General features: G+C 40.9%; 1 protein-coding gene across 2 annotated transcripts; it reads left to right on the top strand.

Moving 5' to 3' along the window:
- The first annotated feature begins 4,610 nt into the window (after positions 1 to 4,610).
- LOC306933791 (transcription factor A, mitochondrial-like) lies at positions 4,611 to 11,219 on the top strand. 2 transcript variants are annotated; one of them, XM_079516113.1, is made up of 7 exons: positions 4,611 to 4,963; positions 6,387 to 6,532; positions 6,717 to 6,787; positions 7,231 to 7,380; positions 8,190 to 8,285; positions 9,931 to 9,987; positions 10,074 to 11,219. In XM_079516113.1, exons 1-7 carry the CDS (start codon positions 4,878 to 4,880, stop codon positions 10,296 to 10,298), a joined length of 831 nt encoding a protein of 276 aa, XP_079372239.1. In that variant the 5' UTR covers positions 4,611 to 4,877; the 3' UTR covers positions 10,299 to 11,219. The 2 variants fall into 2 exon arrangements, with proteins under 2 accessions (XP_079372239.1, XP_079372238.1); XM_079516112.1 differs by having other exon boundaries at positions 4,615 to 4,963; positions 6,384 to 6,532.
- The last annotated feature ends 2,941 nt before the right edge of the window (positions 11,220 to 14,160 follow it).

Here is a 14,160-nt window from a genome sequence, read left to right as displayed (position 1 = left end):
CGCATACACTTTGCCTGTGTCCATCTGCAGTACCTTCTCCATTTGGACTGTACACCACCACCAAAGGCTTCATGGTTGGGAGTAAGGACCACCTGGGCCCTGGGAAAGGGGAATCTCAGGGTATTCCCCCTTTGCGGAACTACCTCTTGTTCACCATGTTCACCTGTTTCTGCCCTGCGTGGCCCATCAATATAGTGGCTCTGGTTCTCTCTGTGTTTGTAAGTGATGATTTTACTGAATTGACATGATAATGCTAGATATAGGCCTACTTTAAAAATGTGTTAAAATGTTTATGTTTCAAGTGAAGACATTTATAGAGAGATGACTTCCGCACACCCGGTAGGTTTGGAGCAGGTGCGATGATGACGAGGCATATACAATGTTGAAGGAGGGACACCCGCACACTGCCACTTACTGGTTTCAGAGATTTTTATTAAAGCAAAGCAACGTTTCGGTCTTGCGACCTTCCTCAGGCTTAATACGTGAAGACATTAAAACCATTCACAAATGTGCATGCACATCGGGTATAAATCACAAACTATATTTCTGAGTAAAATATGACATGGCGGCGGTGGCTCAGGGGTAGAGTGCCTGGATGGTAACCGTAAGGTTGCCAGTTCGAACCCGGGCTCCCGCAGAGTTACTGTCGAAGTGTCCTTGAGCAAGACACTGAACCCCTAATTGCTCCCGATGTGCTAATTGGTGCCTTGCATGGTTTCCGCTGCCATCGGTGTATGTATGTGTGTGTGAATGGGTGAATGTAATGCACAATCTCTGTAAAGTGCCTTGGATAAAGGCGCTATATAAATGCACCATTTACCATTTACCATTTACATCTGTGTTTGGAACTGCAGAGTCAAAGTTGCTTTTGATTGTCAAGGGGAGATGTTGACAGTGATGTTACAAGTTAGAAATCTCTCAGAGAAAACATTAGCTATATTTTATATATCACTGTCTAAGAGATGAGTATGAAGCAGCTCTGTGATCTGTAAGTGTCAGAAGTACCAGTATCGCCCCATCGTGTCACACACGTAAATATATGCTGGATGTGTGCTCAGATCAAGTTTACTTATAGTAAACAGACTATTAAATGACAAATTCATGTTCCTAGTGCCAGTGCTTTCCTGGCTTACAATACTGTTATGCTAGGTTATGCAATACTCAAACTGTAACTGTTATCCACCAGTACTTTAGTTCTAGTGGATAATTAGGGGTGAATGTTTCTGTACTCAGTGACTGGCTTGCAACAAAGCTCACCCAGATGTTAATGGCAACTGATGGTTTGCCTCTGTGTGCCATACATGTTAATGCTAAGCGATTTTTACGATAAGAGGTGCCGGTCTATTGACTGTTCCCTCTGACTGAACTCAATGTACCAAATGGCAGCTGTTGCATCTTTGTAGCTGTGAGAAACAAGATGTGCAGTGTAAGACATGTGGTAATCCTCTCTGGCCAGCAGACTTGATATAAATATGAATGATAATTACTATGGCAGTGCAAGTGTGAGAAGCATGGCTGAAGTGGTCCACATATCAGGAGAGAGGCCAATAAAACATGATTTAGCTTCAAGATTCCAGTTGAGGTCTTTCATCCGAAGGGCCATCACATATTACGTTTATTCGCAGATGGTACCCATATCTCTTCTGGGCATGGGTTGGTTGGGGGTCAGCTTTGCCAGTAAGCAGTGTTGCGCAGACTTTTTCTGTCATGGTGTAGGAGGTTTTATTTATATGTAATCAGGGAAGTAATACTCATGTGCCTGTTGCTCATGATGACCTGCGCCGATTTTCTTACCAAAAACGGAGTCATTACTATAATATGAACAATTCAAATTTTAAACATATCGAGTACACTATTACCCATTGTGCATTACTTGTATATTGCTAATATGGAGAATCTAGTTGTTAATTGGCATGCTCTGCTGACTTGAGTTGCTGAGTAATCCAGCTGAAATCATTGTCTGAATTATCATTTTACACAGTAGGTTTTTGGTACTTAGCTGACACCCATTCCTTTTCTCACTCCTTGCTATGTTTTTTCCCAAATCCTTCTCTCGTCCTGTAGGCCCAAAACAGCTATAATGTGAATGACTACGAAGGTGCTCGACGATTAGGTCTGAAAGCTCTCCATTTGGGGATTGCCTCTTTTATCACCGGCCTCCTCGTCATTGCCACCTTCTGCATTGTGCACTTTACTACGGTATAATCATATCACATACTCTATACACACTAATGACATGCAGTGAGAATGAATGCTGTATTTGTGCAGAAAGCTAATACTAAATATGTTTTCCTCTCAACTCCACAGAAGACGGTGTGATGTCTTCAAAAGGAAGATGAAATTAATTAAGAAGGAAAATGAAACCGAATTCACACAGAGACAATTTACAATTTAGCAGATGCTCTTAATCCAGAACAATTTACAGTTAAGCAGGAACAAAAGAGACATGGTAATACATCAAATACATAAAAATAGTCATCGTGAATCATACGTATGCTAAGAACCTAACAGTGGACTATCTATATAATAAATGAATATAATGCATATTATTTAGTGCTATGTCTACATAAAATGCTAGCTAAATTACATAAATTGAGCCTTTGCGTACGCCTGTAAGGTCATCGGGGCAATGGAAAGTACTACGGCAAGTGCTACGGGCAAAGATGGAGTCTGAACTTGAAGACATCTCCACCAGAGAGACAACACACAACATTCTTCATTCATTCAAACCTTTATTTATTCTCGAGAGACATTGAGGTTTCCCTCATTTGCAGTGTCGTCGAGATACAGTATAATACAACATTTTCAAAGCAATAAACAAAAACAGAACTGCAACATTTCCTCATTGTGTGATCTAATACATGTTTAAAAACAGTTGCAGACACTTGAGGGTAAGTCTGCAATCAAAGATTTAAATTGAATGTATGTAATGGGAGAGCAGATCTTTCATTTAGGCTGTAAGTCATTCCACGTGGTTGGGGCACTAAATCCCCAGTTCTGTGTTTACATTTGGAACCTAAAGCCAGTGACTGGAGCGTGTCCTATATGTTACAGGATTCCAATCCAGCAGAGCTTTAATATACAACGGTAAAGTCTCATCAATTGCTTTAAAAATAAATAGATGCCAATGTTTATTTCGCCTGTCGGCCAAGGAAGGCCAGCCCACTCTGTCATATAGGACACATCCACTGTCTGGCTATTAACTGGCTGGTAACAAGACAACTCACCCCTTTTGCCACTTTTGGTGAGTTGTCCTGACAACTCACCCCTAAACGTGAAGACATCTCACCCCTGCTTTTCCAGGGGTGAGATGTCTTCACTTTCCGGGGTGAGATGTCTTCACTTTTGGCCACTTTCGGGGTGAGATGTCTTCACGTTTAGGGGTGAGTTGGACAACTCACCAAAAGTCTGACTGAATATGTAGTAGTCTATTTTTCAGAACTTTACAACAACAACAATTTCTACAATATATAAGTATAATTAAGTCAAGGCATGATAGCACAATCACAATACAATACAGGCTACAGATGTAAATATATTTATGACACAGTAAAATGTCGAATTCGCCTTTAAGTATGTCAAGGTCAAATGCATAATAAACCTTACAAATACAAACATTATTGTTTGTATGTAGGCTACCCAGTAGCCTACCCATATGATTAGATGAATGTGCAACATTGTTTCCATCTTCCAAGCATATTCCTGCCAAAATGGAGATCTTAAATTGTTGAAAATGTCTCATTATTGTTTGTATGTACCCATATGATTAGATGAATGTGCAACATTGTTTCCATCTTCCAAGCATATTCCTGCCAAAATGGAGATCTTAAATTGTTGAAAATGTCTTTAAACAAAAGATCACCATGAATTCAAGGCTTGTGTGTGTGTGTGTGTGTGTGTGTGTGTGTGTGTAAACTTCTGAAGAAATGTGAACTGAACCCCTCTCAATTTGGTTACTCCAGATGGCTGTCACTTTTCTCACATGCTAATGTAACTAGCAGTAGCCAGATCATCATCGATATTGCTTTGCTATTCAGATGTAATTCAGTCAGTATAGGCCTATTAGAACTGTGATTGATTGATCATGCGTCCGTTGTGCGTCTAATTAGCAACTTTGTACAGCCGTGAGACCTTTGAAGCGCAAACATTATCCACAAACGACCCCCCCCCCCCCCCCTCAATGCTGCATAGAGAGAGAGAGAGAGAGAGAGAGAGACGCTCTACTCCTTACAAGTGTTTCACCGGATTTTACTGTTAAATAAATAAATAATTAGCCGTGACTGCGCACGTCTGTAGGAACCGATAGTTAGATCCGAAATTGAATTATGCCTACTGTAATGGGTGCCACGGAAAGTACAGACAACTCACCCCGCAATGTCAGAAAGTACGGACAGCTCACCCCGGAAAGTGAAGACATCCGGTGAGATGTCTTCACTTTCCGGGGTGAGCTGTCCGTACTTTCTCGCCCAACTCGCCCCAGCGGAAAGTACAGACAACTCACCCCGACATCTCAAAAAGTGAAGACAACTCACCGGGGTGAGATGTCCGGTATTCATTATTCTGTCAGTGTCAGCAGCACAGAATCTGTGGCGAATCTGCCGCTGCGAAACACAGACTACATAAACTAAACATCACAACAACACACTTGACCTTCTCCCACAATGCACCTGGTGGAGAATAGTAGGCGCCTTCTGCTCAGCTCCATTCAATGATCCATCCATGTTCTGCAGCCTGCTGCTAGCTGCACGTTGCAGAGGAGTAGAGGCGGCCTGGATTAAGTCACCTGCAAAAACAGCAACTTTTGAACTTGCTTGGGACAGCAAAGCCGTCCATTCGTTATACAGAAGAGCGACCTAATCTCAGTCCTCCATGCAGACATGGCTCCCTTTAGCCTAATGACTGCTGGCGTTAGCCTCCTGGCTAAATCCTTCAATGTGTTCTCCTGCACCAGCATTCTTGCAAGGTAATTGTTGCTGTAAAAGTAGTCAAAACAACCAGGCAGACACCACCTATCTGTCTGATTACTATAAAACAAATAGTGTAACGTCTAACGAAGAGCGCAATGTGGTTTTGATTGATTGATTATTTATTTTCGTGTCCTGCACACAATGTGCCCAACCCTCATGGGTTTATAAGACACCATTTCACAATTGCATTTACAGTATGTTTACATTACATAATTCATGCATTTACAGCATGTGGTTTACATTACATAATTCATCAACATGTGGGTCGTTTGCTTAGTCAATTCAAAGGGATATACAAAGGTAAACATTTCCACTGAGTAATATTACTTGTCTTTTATGTTCACATTGTAGTGGTTAAGTAATTGTACGTATGTATATGTGGTTAAATATAGCTAACATTACCGTCTTGGCTTATATGGTGTTAAGTATGCAATGGTCTTATTATGGCACATAATGATGGTTTCGTCCTGATATGTTATGTGTTTTCAGACATTTAGGCCAGTAGTTTTCAACCTTTTTCACATCAAGGCCCATTATTTATTCAGCATTTGAGCCACGGACCACCATTTGATGAGATTTAGTTAGACCCAAGACTAAAGAATATTTTGTTATTGAATACAATTTTGTCCATTTCCATGTAGCTGCAATTTGCTCATTGCAACACTAGATATTAATGGGTTGAATCTAGAATTGCATTGACAATTGACAGCTCATTGATCAAATTGAAATATCCGATCTGCTTGTGTTAAACAACGTTTCCCCGGACCACTGGTTGAGAAGAACTGATTTAGGCCCACTAATGTTACTTTTGTCGTTGCCTCGAATCTGATCAATACTTGTTGTAAAACACCAATAAGTGTAATAGGCCTACAAATATTCTTTTGCAATATTGAGCTGAATAAGTGTCAAGGTGTGATTTGTGGGAGAAATATTGAGACCGCTTTGGAGGCCCACCTCTGAACACTTAAAACAATTGGACATCTCCAATATATATATACAGGGTATATGTATAATGCAAGGAGACATCCTAGCCCCCTTCCTCTTTGTCATCGTCCTGGACTACGCGCTCATTATGGCCATCAGTGGACGAGAGCAGGATCTTGGCCTCACTCTTACACCAAGGAGGTCAAGAAGACACCCTGCAGTAGTCCTGACAGACCTAGACTACGCGGATGACATCAGCCTGCTCTGAGGACGACTTGGAGAGATATGAAAAATAACCGTTTTTAGTTGAGCCCTGTGTTTTAATGATGGGGGTGTATCATTTCAGTAAACAAAACGTATGTTTATTACATATTTACAAACTTAGCATATTTAGCTAACTTAAGTTAGTTTAATGAATACACAATATTACACATACTGTTACACCATTATTGAATATGTATGTGTTGTGTGTTCTTTGTTTGCATGTGCCAGAAGTACCAGGATTCTCCCAGCAACATATTTCAGTTTGGGGAAGAGTCTGAGTACTTCGACTTCGAATGATGGCCGACCAAAAGCACCAATGAATTCTTACTTCAGATATTTAGTTGAACAAAAGTCATTCGTAGTTAGACAAAACCCAGGTAGGCAAAATACAAATCGCATACAGTTGAGATCATTCAATTTCTAATGTTCATTGGCATTTTCTGTACTACTGTACTATTACTGTACTACTACTATTTGAATTGAGTCGTTCATGCTGGTGTAGTTCATAGTGTTTTACAATTGGTAAAAATGTATTGAATATTGAATCGTGATTTCCTTCAGCAATGAAACAAACGGAGGTCAACAGAAAGATTGGTCAACAATGGAGCACACTGAGTCCAGAACAGAAACGGGTAATTGCTCACTCTAAATTCTTTGTTCTAACCGTCGGCTTCATTTAGAATTAGAAGCTTTGTCTGAGCAACGCAGGGAGCGTAAACCTCTATCCTTGATAGCATTAGAAGTTTAGATGAGTCTTTGCTGAGTGACAATGAGCCATGCAGGATCAGTGGTTGTCTTTTATATACTGTATGTTTTATTTATAGAGTTAGGATAAATGATCTACATCTCCTAATTTGAACCGTATTTTATACATCTTTGTACCATGAATCACTATTTAGCTTTTTTTTTTTAAAAACATGTACAAAATAGGGAAGCTAGGTTGAAAGTAGTTATAGATGGCTGGGGGACAATGGATTAGGCTATATTGGGTTTAAGTGGTTCAATTATTGTCTTTTGAGTTTTCATAAGGCTGTGTAAACTTTATTGAAACATTCCATCTCTTTTCTCTATGTAGCCATTTGAGGTGGCGGCTTTGCGCGACAGGGAGCAATTTAAAAAGGACCTTGAGCAGTACCAGGCCCGGCTCACCCCAGCCCAGATCGAACAGAAGGCCGAGGAGAGGAGACAGATGTTGGCTAAGCGGAATGCTAAGCGCAAGAAGAGGGTAAGGGATGAACAACTGGATAGATGAAAAGTGGAAGACGGAGGGATTGGTGTATGGAATAAGGGTGGGGAATGGAGGCTGAAACGGGAGGAAGTCTATCCATATAGTCTGATTTAACCACTAGCCCATTTCGGGACCCTTGTTTAGCTTTTCTGTATTTGGGGAGATGGCAGGGGATATGACCCAATATGACATAAGGACCGATACAGTACCGGGACATCTCAAGTGTAAACACAAACTTTGTCCTAAAACAAACATTAAATGCCATTGATAATGAATGGCCAGTTTTACATCATTGTCCCAACACAAACATTAAATGCCATTGATAATGAATGGCCAGTTTTGAGTGTTTGTCCCAACACAAACATTAAATGCCATTGATAATGAATGGCCAGTTTTCAGTGTTTGTGTAAAGGTGAGGACGCAAATTCTAATTGGCCGGAATGAGATGATGTATGATGATCAGAGCGCCCCTCACTTCACACAGGTGTGATTTAAAAATATATATTTTGTTGTAGACTAGGGAACCAAGTATAGGGGAGCCCAGTCAAGGAAGTATATTTAGGTTGTTAAAGAGTCATTTATTCCGGATTAGCGGTCCAGGCACATTAGCTGGTAATCCAGCATGACAGTGTGTCACGGGTTCGAGTCCCGATCCCGACAAACTTTGCTGTGTGTCTTCCTGGCCATCTCTTTCCCGTTTCCTGTCTACCTACTGTACTTCTATCAATAAAGGCAAAAAAGCCCCCAAAAATATCTTCTATCTAAAAAAAGCTTCCTCTCTCTATTCTCTCCTTTGTCCCTATTAGGAATTGACCAGTCTGGGGAAGCCCAAACGACCCCGCCCTTCATTCATGATCTTCATATCAGAGCAATTTGACAAGGCTAGAGGACACAACATGGTGGTCAGTACACAACTGCACCATCTCTAATACCACTGTAACATTCGACTCATCTTCCCTTTGTTCTCTTGCTTTCTCTGTCTGCCCCCTCAGGAATCTGCAGTAAAAATATATATTTTTAATTGGATATTTTAAATTCTGTGATTGTGAACCATAATGTTCTGCAATATTGTGCAACCACTACGTGTCTGAGCTAAGCTGTCTGTGTCTATTTCTGTTTTGTCTTTGTCAAAAAATGTAAAAATCAATACAAATATTATTGAGGGGCACAGTGGCACAGTCGGTAGTGCTGTCGCCTCAACGCTAGAAGGTCCTGGGTTCGATTCCCGCTGGGAACGCTGTGGGTGCTGGGGGCGTGTTCTCTCCTCTGCGTCATCAGTGCCCATACCCGAGGCGGGGTTGGCGAAAGGGCCTTTCTGTGTAGAGTTTGCATGTTCTCCATGTGTCCCCTAGGGTAGGTAGGTATCAATCAATCAGCCTTTATTTATATAGCACATTATAACACAACCAGGGTTGACCAAAGTGCTTCACAACAAAAGAAATTAAAGCAAAATACAAATACATCAAGCAGAGCATAGAAAAACATATAGCATATAAAATCAAATAACATTGAAAGCCAAGGAAAAACGGTGCATTTTGAGTAGGGACTTAAAATGGCAATGGTTTGAGCAGCTCTAATATGGGGGGAGGTTGTTCCACAGCAATGGCACGGTCACCTTTTGTTCTGAGGGTTCGGGTTGTTGGCACAGTCGGCAGTGACTGGTCAGCCGACCTCAGAGCTCTGGAGGGGTTGTGACGCTGTATGAGTTCGGTCATATAGGGGGGCCAGGCCGTTGAGAGATTTAAAAGAGAATAGGAGGATTTTAAAATCAATTCTCTGTTTAATGGGGAGCCAGTGGAGTGAGGTTAAAACAGGTGTGATGTGGTCAAACATTTTGGTACCAGTGAGGAGGCGGGCAGCAGCATTTTGGACTAATTGTAGTCGTCTGAGGGAGGATTGGGGGATACCATAGTATAGTGCATTACAGTAATCTAGCCTTGAGATGATGAATGAATGGATGACTGTTTCAAATTGTTTAGGGGGAGGAAGGGTTTGATCTTGGCGAGTAAAGTGTCGGCGAGTCGAAAATAACGCTAAGATTTTTTTTGCATTAGTATGGATGTTGGATGTAAGGGGGCCGAGGTTGTTAACAGGGGTGGGGTGTTGTCCAAAGATGATGATTTCGGTTTTAATGTCATTGAGATGTAGGAAATTTGCGGCCATCCAGGTTTTTATGTCATCTATGCAGTTAATTAAGGGGTCAGATGAATTATTGGTGGCGTCGTCAGCATAACAGTGGAAGGAGAAGGTACCCTCACAAAAACATGCAGTAGTCCTGGTCTCTAAACTACCTCCCCCTGGTCAGCCGGGGCGCCTGATGGAGGGGAAAGGAACTGGCCGGAATAACGTGTTCCTTCCACATGCTATGTCCAGCCGGGGAAACTCTCCCCTGTCAGGTGAAAAGAAGAAGCTTGGAATTATCTTACAGATTAGATAATTGACACTGGGTGAAAAAATGGGTTGCAAAATCGTGGGATAAAAAAGAAAAGTTCTTCTAAACAGTTACCAGTTAAAGATAATAATGATGCTTTTGTTGCTGTCTTTCAGGCAAAGGTGTTGTCAATGACAGACGACTGGAAAAGATTGTTGACTTATCAAAAACAGGTTAGACTATACGTATCTAATGCAAACTCACTAAACTCTTTTTGTTCAGCCTTCAAATCATCATCTCGCTTCCCTTCATGTCTTAGGTGTACATTCAGCTAGCAGAGGATGATGTTGTTCGTTACAAGAACGAGATGAGATCATGGGAGAACCACATGGTGGAGATTGGACGAGTCGACCTCCTCCGCGAAAAAACCATCGCCGACAGGAAAAGGGCTGCAAAAAAGGTTACTGGGGCTAAACAAACCACCACCGGCAGAAAGACGGCTGCCGCAAAGAGTACTGCAGCTAAGAAAAGTACTGACGGCTAAGTCTGAATCTACAGCATCCATGAAGTCGTCAAAGTAAAAAACTACAGGAGGTGCAACAGGGACCATTCGGAGAACAAAATAAACATAAGATCTACTGAATAGGCCCGGGCGGCTGGCGTAGCCGTCTGGGCACCTTGGCTGGTAATCCAGTCTGGCAGTGTGCCGCGGGTTCGACTCCCGATCCCGACGGCCTTTACTGCGTGTCACCCCCCCATCTCTCTCTCCCCATTTCCTGTCAGCCTACTGTATACCTATCCCTCTATAAAAAACGAAAATAAAGGCGAAAGCCACAAAAAATATATCTTTAAAAAAAAAATCTACTGAATAGAGAAGAATTATAGCTTATTTATTCTTTGGCGAGTGACACCGAAGTCCAACAACAAAGAATAAATGAAGCTTTTGACATCTCAACTGGAAAGAAATGTTCAGATTCTGTCCGAGCAGGTACACATTTGGTATACAAAACTTGAGGAATACCTTTGTGATATTAGATACCTCTGTTTTTCCTCAGTTGCCGCATGTTGTTTTTTAAAGCTTGGAGGTTTGTTGTCACAAACATGTTCCAAAGGAGTTACATTAAAGTAAGTAAAGTAACACAAAAGTGTTACATTAACAAACATTTCTAATAACATCAATGCAAAGTACTTAGATCAGATAAATGAAACATGTAAATATTGGTCAATGGCCCCTCTTCTTCCTCTTGTTTTCTTTCTTTTTTAAGAACTGAGCGATGAATATTAGTTCATATTTTTCTGAAAAACAGATTGTAATGTTTTGGAATTGTCCTGTCTGTAAAGCACATGAGCAGATTGGTGTAATGTAATACTCAGATTTTGCGTCACATATTCAAGACAAGCATGTATGCAGTTAACCCTGTTTGGGTCAAATAAATATTATGGCTCCCATGGAGCTGACTCCTCATATTGCCTGGGCTCAGTTCCCACTTATACTTCACAGTTCACACCCACTGTAATCTGATAAGTCTGAAAGAGTCTAATATATAATATTAATACCATTAAAAGGCTAAAATTAGAAATAATAATAATAAACTTTATTTGTATAGCACCTTTCATACATAAATGCAGCTCAAAGTGCTTCACAGGGCAGGACACAAAAATAGAATACAATAAAACACAGTCAAGTAGTTAAAATGATGAATGAACAATGGCAAAGAACAAAATAAAAGTATAAAAACATAGAGAAAAAATAAATAAAAACACAACATGCAGCAAATCAGTCAGGACAGAGTAGGAACGCAGATATTAAAACTCAACTAAAAGCAAGAGTGAAGAGGTGAGTCTTGAGTTGAGATTAAAAAATGTCTACAGAGGGTGCGTGTCTTAGCTGGAATGGTAATTTATTCCAGGCTGTTGGGCCGTAGAAGCAAAAGGCTGCCTCACCATATTTTTTTGTGCACATTTTTTTAGGCACTTCAAGCAGGCCAGCAGTGGAGGACATGAGGGGGCGGTTAGGGACATATCTAGGTAGGCAGTCACGGAGGTACGAAGGTGCAAGACCATTTAGGGATTTATAAACAAGAAGACATATTGTTGATGACACATGGTGATATAGATAGGGCATAGTATACCACCACGCTGAAATGGATCCTTTATTTGCCCACAAAAATGCCATGGCTTGTCTGTTAAATAGCCTATTTGGGGTGAGTCGGTGTTAAATATTACGTTAATTGTTAATTTGCTGCTAGAGTTACTTTTTAAAAGAAGGTTTGGAATGGTCTTGGTCTTGCCTATACTAGTCTATTTCTATCTTTTATCTTGTCTTGTTTTTGTTATTTTTGTTTCTTTGAAACCTATAGGCTACTTTGTATATTATGCTGTTGTTGCACAGTAATGCAGAAATGCTGATGCCGCAACAACACTTTGCTATACTTGTACCTGTATGAGTGTGAGTGAGTGTCAAATAAAACCTTCTTTATTCTTGATTCTTTGTCATTGGATCCAGGATTCCAAGATTTGGAAAAAGTGTCGTATTCAGCTTGTGAGCACGTTGATGATAGATACATTCTATAGACGAGCAGGGGTGGGAACTGTATAAATGTAATTTATTTATCTAGTCCCAAACCAGAGAAAGGAGTCAGCGTTCCTAGATGTTGAAATGCAATTGACAGTTAACTTCTCTGAACATGCCTCTAACAGTGAAACCGGAGAGCCGTGAGAGCCTGAGCCTGGGATGTTACATACTGTAGGTGTGATACAGATACAGTGATAGCACAATACATTGTTGCTGAGCTTTCAATGCCCGTTATGGAAAAATGAAAGCACAGATGCATGTCATTCAGACTTTCAATGGTCTTAACCCTAGAGCTCATCCAGTTTTTGGATCAAGTCTAACTGATTCACGACTTTCCTGATTTATAAATAATTGTGTTTTTCATCTGATTGCCTCAAGTGCTATATGTTTTCCTTCACACTATGCATTTGAGTATATACAATTGCTGATCCACCACTCTCATTGAATTCGGAGTGGTGTATTCAGACCAAAATTACTGCCATAGGAAATGAAAGGGTAAAGACTTATGATATTCATCCAGAAGATGAAATAGCCTTATGCTGCTGGTTGGTGGTTGGCTGGGGTTAAGTCGAGGAAACATAGGTGTATCCTACTGTAGGCCCCGAAACCGAATACACCCCCATACACTCTCCAAAGATCCACCTCACCCCACCCTTTGGGCAGTATGCGTGTCTTAAGTACCAGGTCTTATGACTTAACTTAAGACCTGGAGGCGTGGTCAATGCCATTTGGCTATTCTGAGTGGCCAAATGGCATTGATCACGCCTCCAGGTCTTAAGTTAAGTAATAAGACCTGGTACTTAAGACACGCATAATACTGCCCTTTATCCTTTAATTTACCACCCCTAGGCCTGTAGGCCACGATCCACGATCACAACACCAGGGGGAGTTCAACAAACCACGTTCAACCAGATTCGGCTCAAACAAGGGGTTTATTCATTTCGCTCCTATGCCATTAAAATGTGCCCTACCAACAGCCATAAAGAAATGTAAATCCCTAGCCTCCTTCAAAACCGCTCTCAAAGAGAAGTTAGGGCGGCTGCAATTCGAAGCTGGCCCCTTTTTCTATAGGTACTGTTCATGTATTCCCCTTTGTAACTGTGTATCTGAGTGGCCAAATGGCATTGATCACGCCTCCAGGTCTTAAGTTAAGTAATAAGACCTGGTACTTAAGACACGCATAATACTGCCCTTTATCCTTTAATTTACCACCCCTAGGCCTGTAGGCCACGATCCACGATCACAACACCAGGGGGAGTTCAACAAACCACGTTCAACCAGATTCGGCTCAAACAAGGGGTTTATTCATTTCGCTCCTATGCCATTAAAATGTGCCCTACCAACAGCCATAAAGAAATGTAAATCCCTAGCCTCCTTCAAAACCGCTCTCAAAGAGAAGTTAGGGCGGCTGCAATTCGAAGCTGGCCCCTTTTTCTATAGGTACTGTTCATGTATTCCCCTTTGTAACTGTGTATTTGATGATTTAATGTTTTTATTTTGCATAGATGTGTATATTTGTAATTTTTGTCTTTAAATGTTTTGATTAATTGAAAATGGAGGACCCTGATGCTTTTTCTGGTTTTATCCTCTTAGCAGCTTTTGTATTGACCTGTACCTTCCTGGGACTGTACCCATTCTGCAATCTGTTAATACAATTTTCAATCAATCAATCAATCAATCAATCAATCAATCAATCAATTGTGTAACAGCTTAAAATGTGCTAAAACTATAGATGTATTGGAATAGTATGGTTATAGTAGGCAGTTTCTGCCAAAGGGTAGAATATTTGATATTTTTACATAGGCCTACATGAGCTACACGTTTTAATTTC

This window comes from Electrona antarctica (genome assembly GCF_951216825.1).
Source record: "Electrona antarctica genome assembly, chromosome: 12".
In the NCBI taxonomy this organism is placed as follows: Eukaryota; Metazoa; Chordata; class Actinopteri; order Myctophiformes; family Myctophidae; genus Electrona; species Electrona antarctica.
The sequence above is the reverse complement of the archived record's forward strand: the minus strand, read 5'-3'. Positions and strand labels throughout refer to the sequence as shown.